General features: G+C 41.1%; 3 protein-coding genes across 3 annotated transcripts; 2 read left to right on the forward strand and 1 right to left on the reverse strand.

Moving 5' to 3' along the window:
• The first annotated feature begins 9,180 nt into the window (after window positions 1-9,180).
• On the forward strand, window positions 9,181-11,209 carry LOC128259046 (rhythmically expressed gene 2 protein). Its single transcript, XM_052991163.1, has 3 exons — window positions 9,181-9,593; window positions 9,648-9,736; window positions 10,622-11,209. Exons 1-3 carry the CDS (start codon window positions 9,436-9,438, stop codon window positions 11,155-11,157), a joined length of 783 nt encoding a protein of 260 aa, XP_052847123.1. The 5' UTR covers window positions 9,181-9,435; the 3' UTR covers window positions 11,158-11,209.
• A 1,725-nt stretch (window positions 11,210-12,934) lies between these two features.
• On the forward strand, window positions 12,935-19,045 carry LOC128259038 (SEC14-like protein 2). The gene is made up of 6 exons (XM_052991154.1): window positions 12,935-13,603; window positions 16,723-16,792; window positions 16,862-16,905; window positions 16,969-17,086; window positions 17,151-17,945; window positions 18,597-19,045. The coding sequence occupies exons 1-6, from the start codon at window positions 13,550-13,552 to the stop codon at window positions 18,737-18,739; spliced, it is 1,224 nt and encodes a 407-aa protein (XP_052847114.1). The 5' UTR covers window positions 12,935-13,549; the 3' UTR covers window positions 18,740-19,045.
• LOC128259021 (mediator of RNA polymerase II transcription subunit 14) lies at window positions 18,941-25,064 on the reverse strand. The gene is made up of 9 exons (XM_052991104.1): window positions 24,798-25,064; window positions 24,623-24,717; window positions 23,902-24,467; window positions 23,360-23,851; window positions 22,922-23,289; window positions 22,628-22,862; window positions 21,926-22,570; window positions 21,486-21,790; window positions 18,941-21,422 (listed from the first exon to the last, which is right to left on the reverse strand). The coding sequence occupies exons 1-9, from the start codon at window positions 24,885-24,887 to the stop codon at window positions 19,527-19,529; spliced, it is 4,692 nt and encodes a 1,563-aa protein (XP_052847064.1). The 5' UTR covers window positions 24,888-25,064; the 3' UTR covers window positions 18,941-19,526.
• Between the last annotated feature and the right edge of the window lie 278 nt (window positions 25,065-25,342).

Raw genomic sequence — 25,342 nt, forward strand, 5'->3', positions numbered from 1 at the left:
CAGTGTAGGGAGTGTACCAGGCTAGGTAGTAATACCCCTTGTCCGATTTTCAGTCGGATGTCTGAGTGGGTAATCTGCAGCATCTGCATACAATAAGCTGGGCAGCCAGACAAAGGCATGGCTAATTTTTACCGAATACGGCTGCCAATGCAACCATCATTATCATCATCAGCTGCAACTGCAACTGCATTTGCCCCCTTTTTTCCCCTTGGAAATCGCCAAACCCAGTCCATCGGCCATTTTCATGCAAGAACGCGGAAGAATGACTCAAGAACTGGGCACAATAATTCGAAAATAAATGCAGAGGAAAGCTGAAAAAATGGAGAAATTAGTTGGCAATATCTAGCCCATAATGGAAATACTCTTCATTGTACATAGCGGCTCTGTTATATGCAACAACTAAATCTCTTTAAAACCTAAATAACGCATATTTAAAGTTTTGACACATTAAAAAAAATGCCTTGTTCTATTAAGAAAACTCATTAAAAATGCGTACCTTTGGCCAAATTAAAAAAAAAAATGTTAAACGGTCTAATTGGACTTGGATTAAAAAATATCTTTTTGTTTTTCCTAGTTGTTATTTCTTAAGATATGCATGCAGATGTTAGTTTAAAAATAAAGTTTTTACTGTACGAAAACTACACAAATGTATTTATAAAGTATATTTTTAATGGCGATTTAAAAAGCATATTTTTTGTTTCGAAACCTAGTGAATTGACCTTCTAAAAGTGAGGGCAACGAAAAGCGCTTAGCGTTTGCATCCCAGCACATGCAATGCTAACTTAGACGGATGTGGATATATCTTTCTGTTGTTTTTGTTTCTGCCGCTGCAATTGTTGTTGTTGCAATGTTTGTTGTAGCAGTGTTTGTTGTTGGTCTAGACCTGTTCAACCACTGTTGAACTGGAAGGCTGTCTGCTGTCTACCGTCTGCCACTGTTGCCAGGAGCGGATCGTATCGGATCGGATCGGAGCCACCTTGGATGGAATGGGCTTGGACGACTATCAATCAAAACATCAACGGCAGCCGGAGCAAGAGGTTGGGTGAAAATTCAGAGGGGGGATGGTCTAAGTTTAGACCGCCTTTTGGCGATGTTCAGATGCTCAGATGCTGATGTATCCATAGGAATAGACGACGAGCGGCGGCGGCGCACACACATCTGTGCCGCTGCTGATCTAACTGTCTGTGACAAATTTTATTTCTGTAGCGGATCTGTCTGTGTTCCTCCCCCCCTCGCCCCCTCCGCCGCACCACCTCTATTTTCCGCCCACCCCCTGCCACTGCTCCGCCCCCTTTGCCGCGGAAAAATCTAATGTCACTTCGCAGCATATTTAAAAGCACATAAAGATGTTTTAGACAAAAATAAAAATCGAAACTTCTCAGCGTCTGCGTGTGTCTCGTCCGCCAGTTGAACTGACCGACGAATCCGCAATGATTACACTGAGGAAAAAGCTGACTGAAAAAGGAAAGTTGCTACTTTTGAAACAATTACTATTTAAAAAAGAACTTTATCAATTGTAAACTATTTTTGTGCTGTCAAACTATACTTATGCCATCATTATATGAATCTATAAACTTTAAGCTATAATTATTTCACAAAAAATTCTTCAATGTATAGCATTACAGTTACAACCACTGTCACTTTTTCTCAATGTATTTGTTAAACATTATCATTGATAAAGTTATTGTTATTATATTAAATTAAAAACTGATATATAAAAATATCTTTCTTTATGTATGCCTAAATAACGCTATTTTATTTTCTACATAGCCAGGGTTTTTGTCGCAGTGTACTGGGCTTCCTGCAGACGAAGACATGGTCGAAAATAGCTCGAAGACTGGCCAGACGGCAACGCACCGCGGATAATGTCGCAATGGTAATGGTGGCGCTACGCCAGCCAGGGCTTCCATTTCCTTTTCGGCCAGGGCTGCATGACTTCCGGTAGCTATTTCTGAGGTCAGCATTGCCTAGCAACAGGCGCCACCGGAAGTGGCAGTTCATTTTGGCTTTAGCTCGCATAAAATGACTCACTTCGGTACTTTTGGCTGTTGCTGCAGCCCTGGCACGCAGAAATTCGCACACAAATTAAACATTGTCTGGCCGTCTCTGACCGACATCGACATCAACGACGTCTCGCCGGCAATTCTTTCGCGACGCTTTCTTTGAGTAATGGACAGAACGCAGAATACGCATACGCACGGGGACAGCGGAGGTCAATAAAATAAAGTGAAAATTTCACAAATTAAACGCAGATTATAAAAAATATATATTTACTTTTTAAAGTTTTTTTTGCTCTAATAACACCACATTTTACAAACTTAACACAAATTTTAAGAAAATAAAAAGCTTTTTACTATTTATATAGCCAAATATTTAAACCTTAAATAATATATTTTTGTTTTATGTAAATTTACTTTTCTTGTCATGGCTGCTAAGAGTTCATATTGCATTTGTTAGTTGCTTATTTAATTTTATCATATAAAATGCAATTCAAGCTTTTAGAGTTTTTATTCAAAGCACTATTAGCTCGAACACATTTGTATTCACAGCTAATACCTCGTACCTTACCGCACTGCGACGGGAGATGAGACACGGACACGGCTATATACATACCAGATCATTCCTAAATTCAAATTCAGATTCACTTGCCCACAAAATTAGAAATTTAAAGCGAGCAACAGAGCCAAAGGCACAGCAACAATACAAAATAGCAACATTTTTCAGTGTCTAAAAGTAGAGAAAAAAGCTACCTTAATAGATTCGAAATGAAAAGAATATAAATTGGAGTCAGGCTCCTTAAATACAAACTCCAAATAAAAAATACTTTTTTTTAAACTTGGTTCTTGTAAGAAAAATTAAAAAAAAAAACTAACAAAGGAGAAGAGGAAAACAAAGAATAGTCGCATACAACTTGCTTCCTCCCCCGCAAATTGTATTTAAAGTTCCTCAGAGGGCGCTTGGCCATTACCTCAAAAGTTTTTTAATTTTCCTTAAACATCGGCATCCCATCGGCGCAGAAATGCGATGTGGGCGTCCCCTTTTAAAAGTGATAGTTTAAATCACAACCATTAAACTAGAGAGAGCTTGGAAAACTAACAAAAACTACTTGTTTAAATTTTCAATAAGGTTTCAATCTTCGCTGATAATTTAAATTTTTTTAGAAAAAACTTTTTTAATATTTAAGTTTAAAAAAAAATAGAAATCGCTAAAAAAAATTAATTGCTGAGCTCTAAATCTAAATGTGTTATATTCCTTAAAAACTCTTAAATGAAAGTAAGGATTATATGTTAATTTTTCAAAATGTAAAGCGTAGCAATTTTTCTAAAATATTATATCTAGTGTATTATATATAAAATAAAATAGACTTTTAAACTTTGAAAATAGTTCTATATAAGGGTGTTTTACAACTTTTTCCGAGTGCAGGGCGGCTGACTGACAGGCAAAAATTCGGTTGTGGCACATAGGCATTCCATTCATCCACATGGGGGATGCTGAAGAACAAGAACTAGAACTTTGTCCCAATCATTACAACTCAATCATCGGTCGAAAATAGCAAATTTCTCCCAAGGTTCCATCCATTTCTCGTATTTTTAGAAGCTATCGAGGGGTCCAACTGCGGGAAGAGCACCCTAGTCACACGGATTTTCCTCCATTTGCCAAGATTCTCTCTAGAAACTCTGCAGAGATCTCTTAATGATTTAGGAACACTAAATCCGAACCGACATGGGGGAAAGAAAATACGCACAAAGGTGAAAATCCAGCAGGAATGTTCTATTTCGGGCATACCGGAACTGAAAACTTTCTTGTCTTCTTTTACAGAGGGAGAGATTCCAATTCCGCATGGCGCTCTGAAATATTTCAGTTTTCTGGCAAAAACATAGTTGGAATATATTTAGGTTTTTCCATTTCTTCTTAAATAATAACTATAAAAAATACTATAATTTGAAAACAATTAAGTGAACATATAGCATGCCTGATTGATTTACAGAAAAAAAGGAATAAACATTTTGAACATGAAGTTCTCAGAAAATAACGAAAACCAGAAGCACCTTTGTCACAAACATTTTGCCCAATTTAGGGGCAAACAATAATTTCTATAGGACTTGATTATAATCCCGAGATCCCAATAGCACCAGCACCACCCCAGAGTATTATGTTTCACTCCCGACGACTTCAGGACTTCAGTTCCCATCAGAGTCAAAGGCATTTTAGCGAAAGGGCAAAGGGGCTGGGCCCTTCGTTGATCTTTACCGATTTCCTGCCGATCGCACGTAATTGGGTGTCCCGCTAAAAAAGTCATAATCACCTGTCCATCCTTTATCACGGCAAACCCGTACAGACACCTTTGGGAAACCGACGCAACGCAAAGCGACGCTAAACCCAAAAAGTTTAAAACTCCGTAAAGCGATTTTTATGCACCCAAGTACCAAGTGCATTCGGACCTGGGAGCCAAGAAAAAACAGAGCCAAACAGAAGAAAACAGAACCAAACCAAACCGAACCGAACCGAAAAGAAAGACCAAAGACAAATTCCTGCGTTTTTCCAGGAATTCACTCAATAAACTCAAACAAAACCCAAACATTTAACAAACGAGCCCCAGTCCCAGCCTCATCCACATCCACATCCACATCCACATCCCAGCCAAACAGCACGAACAAAAAACCAAGACCAAAACCAAAACCAAAACCAAAACTAAAACCAAGGCGATCCCAGCCAGACGATGTTGAAGATGCTGACCAAGACGGAAGACGGCGAAGATTCCCCGCTCAGGGGGGAATTTCAGATGCACACAGAAAAAAACATATGTAAACATAATTTTTTATTTCTATTTGTTTTATGTGTTCTGTAGTTTTATATTTACGGCCATTAATAATGTTAAAATAACTAACAACTTTCTTTAATCAAAATTGAATTATAGATTATCTATTACCTCTCAAAAAATCATCATTTGGTATTTTAATATAGTAAAAGGCCAAAGCCTTTGATTCGACTTCCAGTGCATTTAGAAAAGAGTATAGTACGTTGAACTAACTATGAAACGTAAGTCTTTATAAACAACTTTACAAATAACTTAGTATATGAAAAAAAAAAGAATTATGCAAAAAAAAAAAGATGCACAATTTAAATAGTTGAAGAACAATTTTTTATTTGACAATTACTATTTTTTTGCAAACTTGAATATTTTATCAGTAATCTGCCATTTTCATGGCAATTATCCATTTTACATAGGCTGAAGGAGTTTTATCCGTTAAATGGTTAACATGGTTTGATTTAATATAATTTTTTTTCTGTGTGTGCCGATGTGGATGACGATGCTGATGGGGGGACGACGAAGCGCTGAGCAAAACACAAAATAAAAAGCAGGCAAGGAATTTCAAACAAGAACAGCATGGTGTTGTCGCACTCCACGAACTTGGAGCTGTGAATGTGAAGCGGTCATAGACCAGAGTGGGTAAAGTGGAATAGCTTATCAGACTATGTAATACCCTTCCCATAGAGTTTTAGCCTTGTAGGTCTTTTGCTTTAAATTTTATAGGACACCTTATAAATAAAGCAGTTTAGTTAAATGATAGAATACACAGATCAAATAGTATAAGTGATTTTTTATGACATCAATTAAATTAAACTAAATTTATTGTAAAAAAGTTTATGAAATAAATTTGAATTTGGTCTTTATAAGTAAAAACAAATATTTAACAATGCAATGTGGTCATTACTTTAATACTTATCAGAAAAGTTCAATAATAGCAATTTGCAATTTATACTGTAATCATAAATTATACTATTTAAATGGAAACAGATCATTTTTAAACCATTCTAGAACTATCCAGTTACATATTCATTATTCATTCCTAGCTACTTAATGAACCCTGCTTTGGTAGAGGACGAAACAAAAACATCCTTTAGCTGTGGTGTCAGTTTGTGGTGCAGTGCCGAAAAGGAGACAGGAGCAGGAGTTGGGGAGGCGGCTCTGGATCTGGACATACTAGTGGGCGAGCAGACGCAGGATGGCGGATCCCATGGTCGTCTGGCTGCATTCCAAGTCACACAGAACCCAACATAACCAAAAACGAACCCAACAGAACCAACAGAACCCAACAGAACCGAACCCGAGGAGCAGAAAGAAGTGGCAGTAGTGGAGGAGCCAAACCTAATCCGACGACGACGACTCTCCAACTCCGATGAGATGAGGAGTTGTCGTGCCAGGAGAAACAGGAGAAGCTGCCAGCAGCACAATATTCAGTTCCTATGCACTGCCCGAAAATACTATCAAAATCTTTTTTATTGTTTACTTGAAAAACACATTATGAACTTTATCAAAAATATTATATACCAAGTTTGAATAAATAAAAGTTCTGTTTTTATTTGGTTTAAAAGGATTTTAAATTATATAAAACTATTTTCAATTGAAAAAAATCCTTGTTCCTATAGATGATGTTTAGTTGAAAAATAAATTGTGACCTGTATAAAAAAAGACCATGTACTAAATGCAACGAAATCAATTTTTTAATGATATAATTACTTCTAAATAATGCTGAATTAAGCATAAATTATAGTTCCAAAATATATGTGTGTCTATTTCGGGTCCTATAATTTATAAAAGCATTATTAATGTTAAACAAAATTATTTTCCCTCAGTGTAATGGCGCTGGCGCTGCTGGTGCGGTACTTTTGCTGCTGCTGCTTCTAAAAACTCCTCTAAAAATTATTTATTAACATGGTAGAAATTCGCAAACAGGTTAAAACGACCAATCAAAGCGGCAAGAACAACAACAACAGCAGCACCAACAACAACAAAAGCGGCGGCAGCCAAAGACCCAAAGTGCAGATAATATTAAAAGGCAGTCAGGCAGCCAGCCGGAGTTGCAAGAGGACCGAGGAATCGGGGGATATGGTGGATCTGGAGGGGATTGGGGGAATCTGGGGGAAGGAGGGGGCGGAGGAGCTTCGGCCCCGACTACCAAGCCAGACACATTTCGAAAAGGGCCAACACGAAATTCCAGGGGAGTCGTTGACTCGCCTTCGCTTGGTTACTTTTCTTGGGAAAGTTTTTGTTGAAAGTTGGACAGTAACTGAATTTTGCCGTTTTTGTAATTTTTGTTTTTGTTTTTTTGTAGTACGCTTTTCTGCAACCGTCAGAGAGCCACGATAAGGTGGCATAGAGCAGAGCAAACAAGCTTTGTAGGTGGTAATCGATGGCGTGGCACTTCCAGAAAGGTATTCCCAAGTGCTCGGAAAATTCCAAAAAGTTTGTGTTAATTTGCATTATTTGGAAAAGTTGTTGTACTTTTCAAATTAAGTATACTTTCAAAATAAGGTAAACTGGGTCGAAACAATTAAAAAAGTTGTCTTTTTCATTTACCCGTACTTTTGGTAGTGCATTACTTTTTAAAACAACAAAATATCAATTTTCCTTTCCATATAACTTTTATTGTTTATCAGCAATTAGCCCTCACACAATATTTTTTCTTTTCTTTTTTATATGTGAAGTTTAATTATTTTAAATATTAATTTGTTTAATTAAATTATTTTCTAGCATGATCAAATTTAAAACTTATAAGCTTTTACAATTATACTATTCATCTTACTGATAGGCAAAGTTAAGAACCATAACAAAAGACAGAATATATTGGAAGATTATAACTTCAAGTTTAAATTTAAATTTACTTACTGGATTTAACCGATTATTTAATTACATATCTTTTTGTTTTGATTTTCTAATTTAGTTTTTATTTAATTTTTAATTTTAAAGTAAAAGTTATTATTATATTTGTACTGTTCCATTTTTTTAAAAACAGTAATCAGTGCAGACTTAGTCAAAAAAATTAAACTTAATGGCATTATCAATTTTTTTGGCTGGATTTTTTGGAAATTCTTATTCTTGGTAGTCGCAGCTATGCCATTCCATACAAAATGCACCATTCCAAACCAACGGACACAAAAAAAATACGAAAGGAAACAAAAAGAAACAAACAATTTGACAAGCGGAATGCGAAGAATCCTGAATTCCCTTCCATAGAAATCCGACCTCAAGCTGGCTTGTGGTCAGCACAAAATTGGTGATTTATTTATAGCCAAATCGAATGGAATTGGCAAATGCCAACGCAGACAGGGTGCAGCCAAAGCAAATTTATAGAATGCAGTTTTTTTAATTTTTAAAAATTGAAATACACACTTTCCGAATTTATGTCACGTACTAGGCTGTAACATACAACAATTCATTAATTACTTTGGTACAAACTTTTAATCTTATATAAAAGTTAAAAAAACAATTGAATTTAACATTTTTAATTTCCATTAAAATATATTATTTAAATTACCCGCAAACGCTTAATTCCACTCTGGCGCCATCTTTTAGTTCCATTTTAAAAATAGTGAGTCTCAGTGCTGACGTTTTAGCGGTTCCTTAGATACTTTTAAATGTGAAAAATTGGGGAAATGCCTTTAGCTCTTATTTACAAAAAAAACATTTGAAAGCTAGTTAATTGTTTCCTTAAAGCATAAGTCTATATGCTTGGTAGTTATTGCAAAAAGAAATCTCTAAGGTACAGGAGACGACTAAAAGCAGGGACTCACACCGCCGGAAAAGTTTCCACTAAAATCCGCCAGGCGCCGTCACCTATTTTCTGAATTCAATCGTTACATAGAAGTGAAGCCTTTTCTTTTAAATCCCAGTTGTATATTGGGAAATAAAAATTTATTTGGTTATATATTTAAATTACTTTTATTTGAGAAGGGCAACAAAAACATAATATCAAGCGGTTATTCATTCAAACCAAATTAAATTATTCCATACAACTGTAGAACAATATGGCTTTTAAATAATATTGTACTTGAATACTGCAGCATATATTCAGGGTTAATGAAAATCCTTGAGGTAAAAAGAATGTACTAATCCGTAGGTAAAAATGTTTCAATGTAAAAATCGATACATTTTCCAACACTGGAAACAAGGCGCGCAGTTTTAAAACAACACAGCAACCTAATAGCCTAAAAAACTGATAAGAGAATGGGCGACAATCTTGTTTAATTGTGTTTGTATAGCCGCGTAATCAGTGCAGATTGCAAATCGATACTAATGTGACATCATGGAACCAGAGATAACCACAGCACCCGCAGGTCCGTCAATTTATAAGTACAAAACCATTTTGAAACCGATGCTCCGAGAAACGATTCGTTTCGATCCCATCCGAGCACACAGAAGCCCTCGGAATCGGAATCGGAATCTGGGGGGCAGCAGCTGCTGCTGCTGGTGATAACGAGGCAGCGGATCGGCTTTCATACAAAACAATAACAGAATTGCCGTCAAGCACACGTAGTACGCCGGCAGAATTCAGTCGCTAACGTTCAGCGAGCGTCGAGAGTCAACAGAGTGCTCGAGCGGATTTTGAATTTGAGATTGATTCTAGCGAGATAGACTAGCTGAACCCGGAGATGCGCAGCCTCAGCCGCTTTCGACTCATCACCTTCGACGTGACCAACACGCTGCTCCAATTTCGGACCACTCCCGGTAAGCAATATGGCGAGATTGGAGCCCTCTTCGGAGCCAGATGCGACAACAATGAGCTGGCCAAGAACTTCAAGGCCAACTGGTGAGCTAAGCAAGATGGTAAATGGATTAGCTGAGTTAAAGCCTGCTCTTTCAGGTACAAGATGAACAGGGATTATCCCAACTTTGGACGCGACACGAATCCCCAGATGGAGTGGCAGCAGTGGTGGCGTAAGCTGATAGCAGGTGAGTGCCCCACAAGTGTGTTTGTCTTCACTGCTACTCGATGATAAACACAGTCCGACATGTTCCAAAGTGCATTTGACACAATCGCTGTTAAATGTGATTCGTATCCGCAACTCTGTCTAACAAAAATTTGCGAAAAAGGCGAAGCTTTGATCAGGGAAATAAAAAAGAAATAAGTTTAGAGTAGGTATCAACACTCCTTTTCTGATTTGTCATCGAAAATATATGCTCCATCAACATCAAAACGTTTATTCAAATGAAAATCTATGAGATATATTAAATCATGTATAAAAAACAATTATATTGAAGAAAAGCAAAACTAACTCAAAAACTTTCGGCTTGGAAAATTTTAGATTAATTATATATTATCTTTTCGCCCGTCAAATTATGATTTGCTAGTTTCTTGCTAATTATAATTGTCATAAGGTCTATTCCAAGCCAAAAAATTAGCAAAAAAGTATCCATTGAGAAGTTTTATGTAATTATTTTATATTCAAGAAAAACTGAGCTAACTTATTAGACTCTTCCGATTTCATTAACTAAGTTTACGCTTGAAAAATTAAATATTAATTAAATATTCCTTTATTTATTTGCTTGATAAGCTCACATCACCAAGAGGTTCTCCATTGAACTGATTTATGCATTTATTTAATATTCAAGAAAAAGTTTACTCTTGACAAATAAGAGATTAATTAAGTATCTCTTTTCGTGCGAAGATCACACAAGCGTCATATTATTAATTGCTAATTTCTTGTTAATTATAAATGTTTTAAAGTCTATTTTAACTCACATCAGCAAGAGGTTCTCTAGTGAGCATTTTTATATAAAAATTTGGGAATACAAACAAACAGCCACTTACCTTAACCAAATCTCTTTGAACCGCAGGCACTTTTTCGGAGAGTGGAGCTGCCATTCCGGACGAGAAGCTGCACAACTTCTCCAACCATCTGATTGAGCTGTACAAGACCTCCATTTGCTGGCAGCCGTGCAATGGCAGCGTGGAACTCCTTCAGCAACTCCGCAAGAACTTCAAGCCGGACAAGTGCAAATTGGGGGTGATAGCCAACTTCGATCCGCGACTGACGGCGCTGCTCCAAAACACCAAACTGGAACAGTACTTGGACTTTGCCGTGAACTCGTACGAGGTTAAAGCCGAAAAGCCGGATGCGCAGATCTTTCACAAGGCGATGGAGAAGTCCGGCTTGGAGAACCTGCAGCCGGAGGAGTGCCTGCACATAGGCGATGGTCCCACCACCGATTATTTGGCCGCCAAGGAAGTGGGCTGGCACTCGGCGTTGGTCCACGAGAAGAGCTACGCGTATCTAGTCAAGAAATACGGCGAGGACATCGACCGAGATCACGTTTTTCCCAGTCTGTACGACTTCCACAAAAAGATCACGGACGGCACGGTGGTCTGGTGATCGATATTAAAGTAGTAAAGCCAAATAATATCATATCTCTTGCTCTTTAAAATTGGTCTCCTTGTGTAGCAACTATATAAGTCCTCAAAGTCGTATATGCCTTAGCAGCCCACCTGTAAAGAGGGAAAGACTTTAATTTGGGTTTTTTTAACATATATTTGCGACCTATTCAAAATCTTTTGAAATTGACCCTTCGTCGACCAAATTCTAGCCGGGATAAGTTTTCCATTATTGGGTGTTTGCAGGAGGTTTGGAGAGCACTTGCTGGAAGAAAAGGAGGATGTTTAGTTATTGTTTACAAAATAAACAACAGGTGAAATAAACGTCTGGTCAACCCACCACACACCTGTTACGCTACACTCGATATTATTGGCGCGATTTTCCTCCACTCGATAGACGCTTATTGGTGGGATCTAGGGTGACCCTTTTGCTGGTTTGTTAAGTATTTTTATTTGTTTTCAAACGGTTCTTAATAACTTATAAATGTTAGTCTTCTTAAAGGGGATTACTCGAATGAAACGGGTGAATCGTACACAAAATTTGTTTGTTAACTAGATTTTTTTAAATTATAAATTTAATTAGGTAAATTATACACCTAAAAATTTAAATGTAAGCATGAAAGGTATGAAAATTTGTCAATTTCTGGCAGTGTTATTTTCTGTTTCAGATCTCATAGTTTTTTAATTTCTAACTTAAACATGGACTGTATATAATAAAAAACGTTTTATAAATAGTTTGTTTACCAATTTACAAAACAATTAACTACTTATAACGTGGGGCCAGAGTACTTAGCTCTCTTATCTTATCCTGCCAAACATATGTTTATATTTGGCATGCAAAAAATATCGTTATCAGTTGAAAAGTTCTTCAGTTGATTGGAAAACCCAACGTATGATAAGTTTTAATTGCTGCTAATCGGGAGGCAGTAAATAATAAAAACAAAAGAGATTTAGCTTGGATTTTAGATAATGGGGGGTTATATGGTATAAGTTAAAATAGGCTTATAAGAAGACGTATAGGTAAATATTCCTAAGCATAATGTTAAAATTTATTCCTTTCCAATCCCACAATCCAAAATAAAGGTACTCCTTTAGTAGTAATAGTTCTTTAATATATGTTTATTAACAATAATATTATTATATCATATTCTTAATAATATCCCCGAAATGCATAAGCAAGTATTTCGACTACTTCACTTTCAAACTGTTCTCTGAATTTTAAGAGCAGTATCTCTTTTCAGTGTCTTTTATTTGTTTGAAGCTCTCTCTTAAGACCGCTGTTCATCCACTTTTAAACATATGAAATGAAACAACTTATTTCTGTTTAAATTAAATTTAGTTCTTGATAGATTTTCGGATCTTTGAAATTCTTTAAATTCTTTTTAGCACACTCTCTTTTTGAATGAAATAGGTTTGAATTTATACGGGTGAAAACCAATTTCGGTTAAGTATTTAATTATTTTTGTATAGGGCAGTATAGTATCTGGCTGGTATCTTATATTTGGAATTTTTTGGTTTCTTTATGACCTCAAATAGCAGTTTCTCTGTATTTTAAGTTTAATAGATTTTTGGGTCCTTAAAATGTTTAGTTATCACCATAGAATTTCCAAAACACATTGTTTTTTTAGCTTTAGGTACTCAAATTTTTTGAAGTGGTTGCAAGTAGAAGGTATCTTATAGTCGGAACTTTTCTATTTTTGTTTGGCTTTAAAGAGCACACTCTCTGTATTTTGCTCTCTTAATGCCGCGATTCATCCACTTTTAAGTGGCGCAGTGCCATTGGACTTGGCGTCAGTTGCTCACCACCCACAAAACGGAACGGAACAGAACGGAACGTCGCGTGAAGTGTAGTACACTTCGGCACTTTATCACTAGCAAAAAAGCAAAACATTCTAAACGCAAACGCGGCTGTGGATACAGATACATTGCAATCATACTCTTTTTGCCCATTTGCGTGCGCCACTCGAATTGGGCCAAGTTAGAGACATTTTCCAAGTTTGCATTATTGTAATTAGGCTGTCCGACTGTCTGACGACTGGCTACAATACAAAACGAATAAAAAATAAAACGCAGAATAATTGCGCTGGAAATATAATGTGCGCGACTAAAAGCGCTAACGTAACGGCTAAATAATAGTAGAAAGTTTTTATTGTTATCTCTTCTTCTGAGCCGCAGCTGCCAAAAACCAAATAACCAAAGCAAAAAGCGTTGAAGTTTTAGTTTTGCGTGTGAGGAGCACAAAAAAAGAAATCCGTTTCGGCCGCATCTCTATAACATTTATGTGTTTTTGTGTGCTTAGCTTACAAAATTGGCAACGTTTAGACGCCGCTCAGTCAACAAATCCAAATAAATAAGAAACGGCATTGGAACAAAATACAAACAAAAACACCAAAATGTCCGGCCCAATGCCCGAAATCAGCGAGGAGCAACGTGCGACGTTGGAGCAGGTGAGAATCGAGAATTGAGCGAAAAGAATTCTCCGGGGAATTCTCTGGGTCTCTAAGATAAAAAGATATTTGCTTTGAGATTTGGTCATTACAGATAAAGTTTCATAATGGTGGGTAAACTATGCTTATAATAGAGTTTTGCCCAGGGAGAAATTAGTATCTTTCTTGGGGAATAGCAAACTTATAAAAGAGTTTTGTCCAGGGAGAAATTTACAGAATTAATTACTTTCTAATGAATTAGTTGCCTTATAAATAAGTTTTGCCAAGGGAGAAATTTGAACAACAAATTGCATTTCTCCTATTGAAGTATGTCTTTCTTAAAAGAAACACATAAGACACTTGGGAATAAATTAATTTGCTTAACAGATAACAAATTATAATGACGCTGTTTCATTTCCAAGCTTATGTTTTTGGTTGATTAAAAAATATAATGCGAAAAAGTGAAAGGAGTGGAGATGTTTATTTGGTTTATATATTGACCACACAGGAAAAGAAAAGATCTGATCGATTAATTCCTGATTAAATTTAAAAAATATGTGTTTTGTCCATCTTTTAAATTTTTTAAACCAATTTTTATATAACATAATACATTTTTGTATTTATCTGAATGTATATGTATATCGTTATGTAAAAATACAAAAAAGGGCAAGTATAAAATAAATGTATAATAAACTACTTAAATCGCAATCGAAAATTTCCCGCTGATTAGGTAACCAGCTTTATGGGATATTCTATGCAAAATAAAACAGTATAGTCATCATGCGATCAGCGAAACATTGATGGCTAGTTATGGAAATGGATAATTGCTCGCTTGACTTCCACTTCCAATATTAGCAAATTTTACCAGACATTTAGCCACTGTTTGAATACTGCGGCAAGAGCAGCTGCAACTCAGCATGTCCTCTTATCAGGAGCGGACGTAGGAATAATTAAAAAGGGACTTACTTCAAAAAACATAAAACAAAACAAGAGAAGCATTGCATTTTAAGCCCCTTAAAAAACGTTTTAATAAATGACCAGCAATACACTCAAATGGTTGTTGTACACATTATTGGAAACCCCTTTTAACTGAGCCACTGATGCCTGTATCTGCAGTTGCGCATTGTTGACTTCTTATGTGTTCTGGCTTGGCACACTAAAAACTGCTTGCGAAATTGAAAACTCAGCTGAAGTCGACTGGTGGCACACAAACCGAACAGTTGAGTAATAATATGCATAAAAATAAAATATAAATACTAAATAGGCAAAGGCTTACTACGACTATAAAGTCGTTCTTTATAATGGGTGGATAAAGAGCGAACCCTTGCCCTTTTTTAATTGCGACTGCCATTTCATGGCACAATAACTGCGATTACCAGTATAAATAAACATGAACTGGCTAATGATAAACGCGAATGAGTCGTTAAGTGGAGAGTGTTGATCCAGAACGAAATTACTCAGAGATCGGACCTTAGACCTGTAGAAATCTACAGTAGAAATCTTGCAAAATTTGCATAAATCATCAGAGCAACAGGTTTTCGGACCGGGTGGCCAAATTTTCGAGTAAGCAAAGAGAAACTCCTGGATTTTAGGTGAAATGCAAAATGAATGCAACATTTTAACAGCGTTAAATGCTTAGGTAAACATTATTCGGGCTGCAGCCTAAAATATTAAGTGACCAGGCCAAATATAGACCCAATTTTGAACGGCTCAATGAGTATTTACCTGTTTGTCTGCCTCAAAAACGCAGTCAAAGTCAGCCAAAGAAATAGAAGAACAAAGTGGAAGGCAAAAACCCAGTTATATGGCCTACGAAATGAGGAAGTACACAGCCAAAGCCAACAGAACGCGGCGCTAATGACACCCGTAGTCGGGTATTAGCCAAAAACCCAGGAGGCCAATAATAAAGCTTGGTCTTTGGCCAAGTTTGCAGCCAAAGAGCGAAAAGCGAAGACTGAAAAACTGACAAACTGAAAAACTAAACAAAACAGAGCCAACGGAGACGGCCTCGTTATTGAATTTCAAGTGGTTTTGGCCAGAGCCGAGTGACTCAGCAGCCTCAGCAAGTCAAACAGCCTAGACGCGAGTCAATTAAATGATTAAAATGGTGCTAAATATGCACTTGATCGAATGCAAATTGAAGTACGTGATGTTTACTTAATAAACATTGTTAACAAAAACCCCTCAAACAAAGGCGTTAAATGGCAGATAAAACAAATGCAAGTGAAGAAAGGAAATTTTGACATCAGCTGCTGGTGTGTTTCAATCAACTTTCGTTAACAACATCCGAATTGGGCAGTCGGACAAGGCCAATACAAATTAACAGCAATTAAAGACAACAAAGGCCAATATCAGACGCCATAAACATTATCGTTTGGAGATAGGAAAATTACTCGCTAAACTCTTCAAACATGCTGCTATAAACCTAACCCCTGTTCGGCCTTCAGTAAATAAATCATCGAAACAAATTGGTTCTAGAAATCAGATTAGAAAAATTGTTTTTCAAGCCGGTATAAGCTTAAACACAAGTTAGAGGGCAAAGTCAATGCAATTAGATTTATCGCTTGCATCTAGGTCGCATAACCACTGTAATTCCTCCTCAGGACCAACTAATTAAACATATTTCTTCAATTAAATACATTGACAGCAAATCTTAAAAGTATTCCAAGATTTTTTAAGTCAACTTAAAATCTTTGTTGTTAGGTACAAGATTTATTGGACTACATCTACTTCTTCAACCATGTTGTTATTTACCATAAATTAAACAACTAATAATAATTCAACAAATACTTTAGATTTGAAAACTTTAAAGGCGTTAGTATTAAAGAAGGTGATAGTGAGAGCTTGTTTATAATACTTTTTAAACTTTACGTAAATATCCCCCTATCAAACTGACTGACTACAACTACCCACAAATTATACAAGTTAGTCGATCTTGACAGATACTTTTCGATTTTGCTATATATATATATGTATCAAAATTTTTAACTATCAAGTGTTTATAAAAAGCAAAGGGATTAAACATTGGTTATTTATGAATCATATAATCTTCTTTTCAGTTTAATGATTCCTTTAAAAAAATTTTATACGTTCGAAGTTTTTTAATTGATAACCGCTTTTTGATACCAATATACTTACAGTTTCGCAAGCAAATGGACGATGCTCTGGTGGGAACCCACGATGACTATTTCCTGGTGCGGTGGCTTAGAGGTGAGTTATCCTCGCTTAATGTTTATTATGTAGACAGTTAAACTTCTTCTTTTTTGTATCGAAAAACAGCTCGAAAATGGAATCTGGAAGCGGCGGAGAAAATGCTGAGAGCTGTAAGTACAGAAATTATTAAACTAAACGAATACAAAAAGTGTTAATCTATTTATACCTCGCAGAGCTTGAAGACCCGCGCCATGTGGAATGTGGACAACATTGAGAAGTGGGATCCGCCCAAGGCACTGCAGGAATATTTACCCTATGGCCTCATGGGCTACGACAACGAAGGATCACCAGGTGGGTAATCAAATTCACGTCACAAACTTAAACAAACTTAACCAGCTGAATGTTCCCCTTTAAGTGTTGGTTTGCCCCTTTGCCAACTTCGACATGTGGGGCATGATGCACTGCGTAACGCGATTCGAGTTCCAAAAGTACCTGGTAATGCTGATCGAGCGCTTCATGAAGATCGCCTACGATCAGAGTTTGAAACACGGCTGGCGTGCCCGCCAGCTGGTCGTATTTTTCGACATGCAGGACGTGAATCTGAAGCAGTACGCCTGGCGACCGGCGGCTGAGTGCGTGATCTCCACGGTGAAACAGTACGAGGCTAACTTCCCGGAGCTGCTCAAGATGTGCTACATCATCAATGCGCCCAAACTCTTCTCGGTGGCCTTCAATATTGTGAAGAAGTTCCTCGACGAGAACACCACCAGCAAGATCGTGATCTACAAGTCCGGCGTAGATCGGTGGCAGCAGCAGCTCTTCTCGCACGTCAACCGCAAGGCGTTCCCGAAGGCCTGGGGCGGCGAGATGGTGGACCGAAACGGGGATCCCCAGTGCAAGGCACTGATGATCTGGGGCGGCAAGCTGCCGGAGGAGCTGTACATCGACCAGAGTAGCCAGCAAAGCGACAGGGACTTTGTGGAGACGCAGGTGCCCAAGGGCGACAAACTGAAGTTGCAATTCAGGGTCGCCTTGGAGGAGCAGAAGATCCTGTCCTGGGAGTTCCGCACCTTCGACTATGACATCAAGTTTGGCATCTACAGCGTGGACGAGAAGACGGGCGAGAAGCGCAGCGAGGTGGCACTGGGAACAGTGTACTCCAACGAGATGGACGAAGTAGGCTACATCTCCACACGGCCCAACACCACTTGTGAGTAGATGCACAAATTTCATTTGAATTAGCGATGAAAAAAAGCTCAATTGCCTTGCCTTGGTCTTATCAGCATTGCAAAGAAGAAACAAAGCTAACACTACAGCTGCGTTCAAAATATAGTAGTTTTTTAGCTTATGGAAATAGCAATTTTTTAACTTTTCTATATTTTTGTTGAAATAATACTATAATACAAATGGGGCAAGAATACAAAAAGTTGACTTTACAAAAATTGATAAAAGAAACTTGACTATAAAAAAAATTGATAAAAAAAACTACAATTTTGTATTAAAAAATAGATCCCATACTAAAAATACTTTTATTCCAACACAAAGTGCAGATGAGCAAGGGTTTATGGTTATATTCATAAATTGCAATAAAAATCTTTTGCTACAGTATATTCAAAAGTGAATTTTTAGGGATTATTAAATAAAAGGTTTAAAAGTTGTAATTCTTTTTTTTCAAAAACTAGTTCAATATCGAAGTTTTTCTTAATCCATTTTGTTGATAGGTAAGTAGGCAATAAATATAAAAAAAATACTATTTTATTTTTGAGCACTTTAACTGTCCAACTACTATTGGTTTGACCGCAACTGTAAATGCAGCCTCCTTTTAGTATCTCCATTACACGGTATTCCTTAATCCTTACAGACACGGTGGTCTTCGACAACTCCGCCAGCTATCTGCGCAGCAAGAAGCTGCGTTATTGGGTGGACCTGATCTCCGACGAGGAGGAGGGCATCTCCGAGCTGACCAGCCAAATGGACAACACTCAGATTGCGAGCCAGCAGTGATGGGAATGCAACACTCTGGGAGCCAAACCAAGCCAAAAACCAATGGGAGTAGATAGATTATTTAGATAGACGACAACACAAACTAACCTCGGTGCAATAAAGTCACAAAGTCACATTTGCCAGGCACCTGGCGAATCTGCAATCGAACCATGTGATAGAAACAAATTAGCAAAGGAACACAAACGTATGACTCACAGCTACTTCAATTAATGTTAGTCTTTTTATTACATACCTAGCCGCCTTGTTTAGTTAACAATTTGTATTTTCGGATGTGTAATTCGTGTTTTCATACCCATGTATTCAGGGACTGCAGCACAATAAAATGTGCTGTATATAGCACCTGATCTTTGAAATGTGTGTCTGAAGTTGCATTCTTTACTGTGTTCTTGGGATCAGATGATGGGCTACAGGCAGAGTGCGAAATGTTAATGGTCCTTGGTCCACAGGAACATGACATCGACAAAGCTTATATCTCTATCAGGCATTGCCAAATTGTGTAGTATCACTAACTAAATAAAGTACTGCAGAGTGGATCGATTTCGGGGCATATATAAAAATGTATAGAGGCGGAAAGTAACCTATGTGGAGTTTCGAAACTTTTCATGGATTACTTTCCCTTTGCTACGATTTCTACGATTCCAAAATCGACTCACCCCCGCCGAGTAGATGTATATATATTTTATCCAGTAAATTCCTTAACAAATAATCGATCGCCGTTCCGATGGCCAGCTCACAGGCTCCCAGCCTCTCACGGCTGCTGCGAGGAGGCGCGGCGCTTGCGCCTTCATCACTGCGGACCACCGGGATTGGGGCCCATCTGCGGGTAGCCACCGACGGGTCCTTGGGGTCCACCTCCCACCTGCTGCGGCTGCAGCTGCTGCATGGGCTGCATCATGGGGTTCGGACTGGAGCCCACACCAACGCCCACACCCACTGGCGGTCCGATGGACTGATTGGGCGGTGGCTGGGGCATCTCGGCGGCCAGCTGGAGGTTGGTCAGCAGATCCGTTATGGCCGGAAAGAGGGTGCACTGGTTCTGCTGCGCATTGAACTCGGCGAAGCGGCGCAGCATCGTGCTGGCGGCGGTCATGGTGGGCGAGGTCACCTGCCCAGTTCGCTCGGCCAGCTGGGTTACGTTCGTCTGGATGTCGTAGACGATGGGCAGCACGAGCGAGGGGCTGTCCTTCCAGTCCTTGCCCCCGCCCATGCCGGCGCCGTAGGTAATCCGTGTGATCTGCAGGAAGAACAGGATCTTCATGCGCCCCAGCACCACACAGGCATTGCCACTGGGCACAATGGGCACCGCAGAGGGCGGCATGCGCATGCACATCTGCACCGTCCACTTGAGCTGGTCGCCTCCGAGCTCGGGCTTCAGTTCCAAACGCATGATCTGGACAAAATCCTTCAGAACCTGGGCGGGCAGATTGAGGAGCCGGCAAATGGAGTGCAACGAGTTGGGTCTGTAGGGTGGAGCGGCCACCCGGGTGTCAAAGTACTGCTCTATCACCATCAGATCGTCCTGACTGAGTTGGAACGGCGGCGGCAGCTTGTCCGGCATGGGCGGCAGCTGCGAGATCTTCAAGTGCAGCGTCTGCATGTGCATTTGGTTCAGCACCACCTGGCACTGAAGTCCATCCACCTTGAAAAGCACCACTCCCGGCTCCGTGCTGTTCAGGGCTGTTAGAGTTTCCTCACTTTGAATGTTGCGATGCAATTGCCGCCTCATGTAAACGCAGCCCAGGAAGCGCTCCAGCGGACTCATGTCCGGCACGTTGATGTCCTTGTTGGGATGCGGACTGGGTCGGCACAGGGTCTCCAGAGCCTCGTGGGTGAGAAGGGTGGGCACAGCTCCAGCCCAGGGGCGATTGAGAGTGCCCCGTGCGCCTCCCCTATCCGCTGCATTGGGAGGGGCTCCTCCGCCTGTGCTCTTGTGCTCCGGACTCTGACCAGGTCGTGGCGAAGGCCTTGGCATACTGGGCGATCCGGGCCAGTTATTATTAGCCGGCGACATGGCCGTGAAGGGAGAATCCTGGTGGCTCTGCATGTACAGAGTGTTGGGTCCTGGACTGTGCACCATATGTGGACTGGGCTGAGGATTCAGCGGAGACGAGGGCATCAATCCGCTGGGCGAGGGATGCGGCATATGCGGCGCTGGCGGGGATGTCAGATTGAAGTTGCCATGACCCTGGGCACCACTGCCACCGGCCCCACCTGCCCCGGCACTTGGATGCGGACTGGCCGGAGTGTGAGGATTGGAGCTGGAAGGCGGCGTGTGTGGGGCGGGAAAACGCAGGCCACTGTCCCTTGGCGACTGCGGTCCTCGCATCCCAGTGCCCAGAAAAGGCGAAGATCCCCCAGCACTTACTCCGGCCACACTGCTGGGACCACCAAAGTTGTCCTCCATTCCCATGGGTGACAGCGGATTGTCATCCTCGTGGGCAGCACGCCCTCTATACGCAGCCGATTCATCAACGTACTTGGAGAGGAAGGCCTTGAGGCCCTGGATGGGCGTGAACTCCTCCACCACATTCCGCTCGAAGCGACTGCTGGCTCCGTCGCGAATGGAGACAAGTCTGTTGGCCCGAAAACGAAGTTCCAAACAGTAGACGGCCTGGTAGGTCAATCTCATCAGGCAAGGCGATTGGGCCAGCATGCAAAACGATAGCACAGGCACTTGGGGACGCTAAAAATATGAGAGTATTTTATTAAAAACAATTTTAAAGACTTATACTTAAAGCTTACTCACCGGTATTCCCAAGAAAGGCAGCACCGGCAGCTTGGCAATGGAGCTCATTGGATTGTAGGTCTCGTGCAGGATCTGGGCAATCTGGGTGAGACTGTGCTGCTGGTTCAAGTGCTGCGCCAGCTGGTCGCGCATCATTGAGTGCGCATTAACCGCCGACATGCCGCCCACGAAAGTCAAACGGAAGCCGTGGGACTGCACCGACCAGTAGATATTGCAGCTCACCTCCTTTTTGGGTCCGTAGCCAAGTAGCAGGTTCATGTAGCTATACGACTTGACCACCAGCATGTCACACAGAGAAAGGCGTTCTGTATAGTTAAGGGAAATAAGGTTAAAACAATGTTTCATTTGTTCTTCGTCTAGATGATAAGACATGGGTAATCCATTGAGTTGTTTTTTCATAGCTAATCCATATTAAGGCCAACTCGCAGTCAATAACTTACTGTTTCGAAGCTGCTCGGCAAAGTCGTGAACCAGCGTGTAAAGGTACACGATTTTTGACCAGTCGTTGAGCAAATCCTCGACCGTTTTGGAGAAGTCATGGTTGGCCTGTTCGTAGGTAAGGTAGACGGTTCGCCGACTGCCCTGCTCCTTCTGGTGGCTGCTCTGCAGCGGAGTGCTGTAGAAGACAAACTCCACCACCCAGATGCGCACCTGGCTGTTCTTGTTGGTCTGCGATCGCACCGAAATGGACAAAACGCGGCGCGTCAGATCGTCCCAGACATGGGGCTCGATTTTTGGAAGGCCAGAGGCGCCACTTGGCTTGTTTTCGACGGCTCCAGCACCAGCACCAGCTGCTCCCTGCTGCTGCTGCTGCTGATTTCCAAAGCTTATCTTTCCAGGTTGTGGCAAGGCCAGAATCTTGAGCACTAGCGAAGTGGCATTCGCCTCCACCTGTAGCCCGCTGTGTGGTATATTGTGTTTGGACAGCGTCTGGGCGAGATTCATGAACGGGATCTTCTCGTCGCACATGGCCACCACATGAGCCAACTCGGGAATGAAGTAGGCGGGAAAAATGGTCTTTTGCTGCTTGGCAGGCGGCGCCAGCAGATCCCCGTTCGACTTTCGTTTGTGTGGGGAAACTTCCGCTAAGAGTTAGATAAATGTTAATAGTGTTTTTAAGTCTTTAAAGGTCTAAGGCTCACCATCCACTTCGGTTCCTGGTCCGTGTGTGGCCACGAATGTGTCAAATTCGATGAGGCGCATCAGCTTGGTGTAACACTTTGGAATGTCCGAGTGCGGCTGGGCCACCACAGATACCAGCTGCTTGGCGGAGTCGTCTATCACATCCAGCTCGTCCTTTTGGAAGGCCACGAAACCCAGGTGGAAGGTGTACTCCATTTCATTGGGCATGGTTGTCTTCTCTTTGAGTTGAACCACCTGGACAGGGATTAAAATTTCAATACTTCTAATAAAACACTAAATGGTTTCGTAAATACCAGCACAATATTGGGATGCCTGTGCAGCTTGACGTAAATCTTGTGCCTGCCCGGCTGCAAAAGCTCCTGCTCCGGTTGAGTCAGAAAGGGAAGTGTTTCGGTGGCCGTGGCAGGAAGATGCTGCAGCGTCTTGTCGCATCTGCGATGGGTGATCCAGAAGCGCAGCTCCGAGAGCAACGCAGGCAGTTTGCTGCGATCTCCGTTAAGGCAATCCTGCATCTCCTCCGTAATGGGGCAGTCCAGATGCTTGGGCACATGGCAGCGGAACATGCCCGTGTGTGTGTCGATGGTGATGTGGATCTGCTCGGCCCTCAAGCAAGGAGAAAGCACGGGCACGGTCAAAATGGCGGGTGTTCCTTGTAGGTTAACTGTGTTAAAAGATTTTGTTGATTTAATACATACTTCTGCTTAAATGAATTGCTTTAACTTTACACTCACAGTCAACATCCTTTAGGAAGGCTTGGAATTCCAGCTTGAGATCGCTCAGCCGGGACACAGATCTTATGTAGACGGTGTGGACAATAAGGCGCTCCATTGAAAGATGCTCGGAGCGCACGGCCCGATCTGCCACCTCCGCAGACTCCTTGGCGCCAAGTGAGGGCACATGAACCACCGCCAGTGGACGCCCGATTTCGCTGGGGTCCGACTGAACGGTGAGGCGGTAGCCAAGCTCCGACTTCAGGTCCCGCCAGTAAGACACCGTCAACTTTACGCCCGGCACATACTCCTCCACCGTGATGTTGTTGTCGTCTAGTCTTTCGTAGTTCAAACGAAGTGTCTGCGTGTACAGAACCTCCAGCTGCAGGGATTGGCAGAAGTAGTGCAGGCAGTTGTAGACCTCGCTTAAGGCATTGGGATTCTCCACCAGACGTGCCTGGATGAGCTGATGGATGTAGTTTACCTGCAGGGGATGCACCAGGGATTTGCCATCTAAGGGGAGAAGTTAGTTAATTTAAACGAGAGGGTTCATAACTACTTACCCCCTGTTTCTTTGTCCTCCACGAGCACATCGATGTCTAGGAGTCGCCAGGGAACCGTGGGGCTATCGCCCATCACAGTAAGGGCCACGCTGAACTCGTGTTTTACCTCGAAGGTGACTCGTCCGTTTCGTATGCGAAATTCCCGCATCTGCGGCAGCAATTTTCCAGTGACCAGGCGGTGCTGTATGACCTGGTTCAAGCGGAGCAGCGTCTGCCTCTTTTCCGCCGGCGTAATGGCATCGGCGGGCACAATCCGCTCCCGAATGCAGGTGGGCAGTCGATTGTAAGTGCCCGTGGTCAGGACTTCCACGGCGGCGGGTATGTGGAAGTTGGGCAACCTGGCTCGAACCAGAGTTTCGCGAGACATGCGGGCCAGCATGTCGGCGGTCTCCACGAAGAGCATGTTCTGCTTGTCCAGGAAGCTCATTATCTGCGACGACTTGTCCACCTTGGACACCGAGTTGCCCCACTTGACCAGCGCATTCAGGCGGGTGAACAAATGGCGGGTGCGGGCCGCATAGTCGTAGATCTCCACCTTGCGCTCCATGTCCGTTTTGCGGGGTAACCTGGAACATTCATTGAATAACATTTTATGTTTAAAATATTTAAGTATATTTAGCTTTTAAATCACTATTATATATTTTGAAACCATAACGAGTCTTTTGAAAATGTGCAACCCTTGTGACCACTTTACTGGGGTTTTACTATGGCATTCACTTACAGTTCAGCCAGTACAGTGAGTTCGTGATAGGTGCGCTGGATGATGAAGTCGATCAGCACCGACATGGACATCGTGTTGATCCGTGGGCCGCCCTCCTGGAATTGGGGCAAGTTTATTACGTTTATTACATATCCAAGGGACATATAGTTGGAGGGCGTGAGAGGGCGTAACTCACCTGGCCAGCGGGCAAATAGCCGCCTCCTCCGCCGCCGACGCCGGGCATTTGTTCGAGGGGCAGGGGGAGGGGCAAGGGGGTGGGTGCCATGATTGCTGGCTGCTGTTCCTCGAGCGCTCCGCGTTGGTTTTTTCAGTGATTCCCGATTGCCCACTCTAGTGTTGCATATTTCAATGACGTGTTTCTTCTATTTCTTCTGTTTCCGGGGTTTTTAGCGGTTTTTCGCGACAGTCCGCAACAGTTTTCACAAATTTTGCTTGTGTTTGGCATCAGTGTGGCCAGAGCAGCGATGTTGTCAAAATACCAATGAAATATACCAGAATGCCATGTATATACCAAACCAGAAAAGGTTGATGTCTTTGGTAGTTTAACAGCGATCGTCCCCAAAAAGGTAAAAGTACGAGCTAAATATTTTTTTAAAAATTGCACAAAACTTAAATGCACCATGTTTACTTTAAAACCATAAACTTCTGTGAATGTAGGTTGCTTATAGTATTGGCAAAAAAAAATTAACAATTGCTTTTAAAATGTTAAGACTAAACGTT

The sequence above is a fragment of the Drosophila gunungcola genome (assembly GCF_025200985.1).
Source record: "Drosophila gunungcola strain Sukarami chromosome 3L unlocalized genomic scaffold, Dgunungcola_SK_2 000005F, whole genome shotgun sequence".
NCBI classification, from domain to species: domain Eukaryota; kingdom Metazoa; phylum Arthropoda; class Insecta; order Diptera; family Drosophilidae; genus Drosophila; species Drosophila gunungcola.

Coding starts and splice junctions, on each gene's coding strand:
- LOC128259046 (XM_052991163.1), top strand. CDS start 9,436: ATGCGCAGCCTCAGCCGCTTTCGACTCATCACCTTCGACGTGACCAAC. Junction 9,594..9,647: donor AAGAACTTCAAGGCCAACTG/GTGAGCTAAGCA, acceptor CTGCTCTTTCAG/GTACAAGATGAACAGGGATT. Junction 9,737..10,621: donor GTGGCGTAAGCTGATAGCAG/GTGAGTGCCCCA, acceptor TTTGAACCGCAG/GCACTTTTTCGGAGAGTGGA.
- LOC128259038 (XM_052991154.1), top strand. CDS start 13,550: ATGTCCGGCCCAATGCCCGAAATCAGCGAGGAGCAACGTGCGACGTTG. Junction 17,087..17,150: donor CGACAACGAAGGATCACCAG/GTGGGTAATCAA, acceptor TTCCCCTTTAAG/TGTTGGTTTGCCCCTTTGCC. Junction 17,946..18,596: donor CACACGGCCCAACACCACTT/GTGAGTAGATGC, acceptor TAATCCTTACAG/ACACGGTGGTCTTCGACAAC.
- LOC128259021 (XM_052991104.1), bottom strand. CDS start 24,887: ATGGCACCCACCCCCTTGCCCCTCCCCCTGCCCCTCGAACAAATGCCC. Junction 24,718..24,797: donor GCTATTTGCCCGCTGGCCAG/GTGAGTTACGCC, acceptor CCCCAATTCCAG/GAGGGCGGCCCACGGATCAA. Junction 23,852..23,901: donor GGAGGACAAAGAAACAGGGG/GTAAGTAGTTAT, acceptor TTCTCCCCTTAG/ATGGCAAATCCCTGGTGCAT.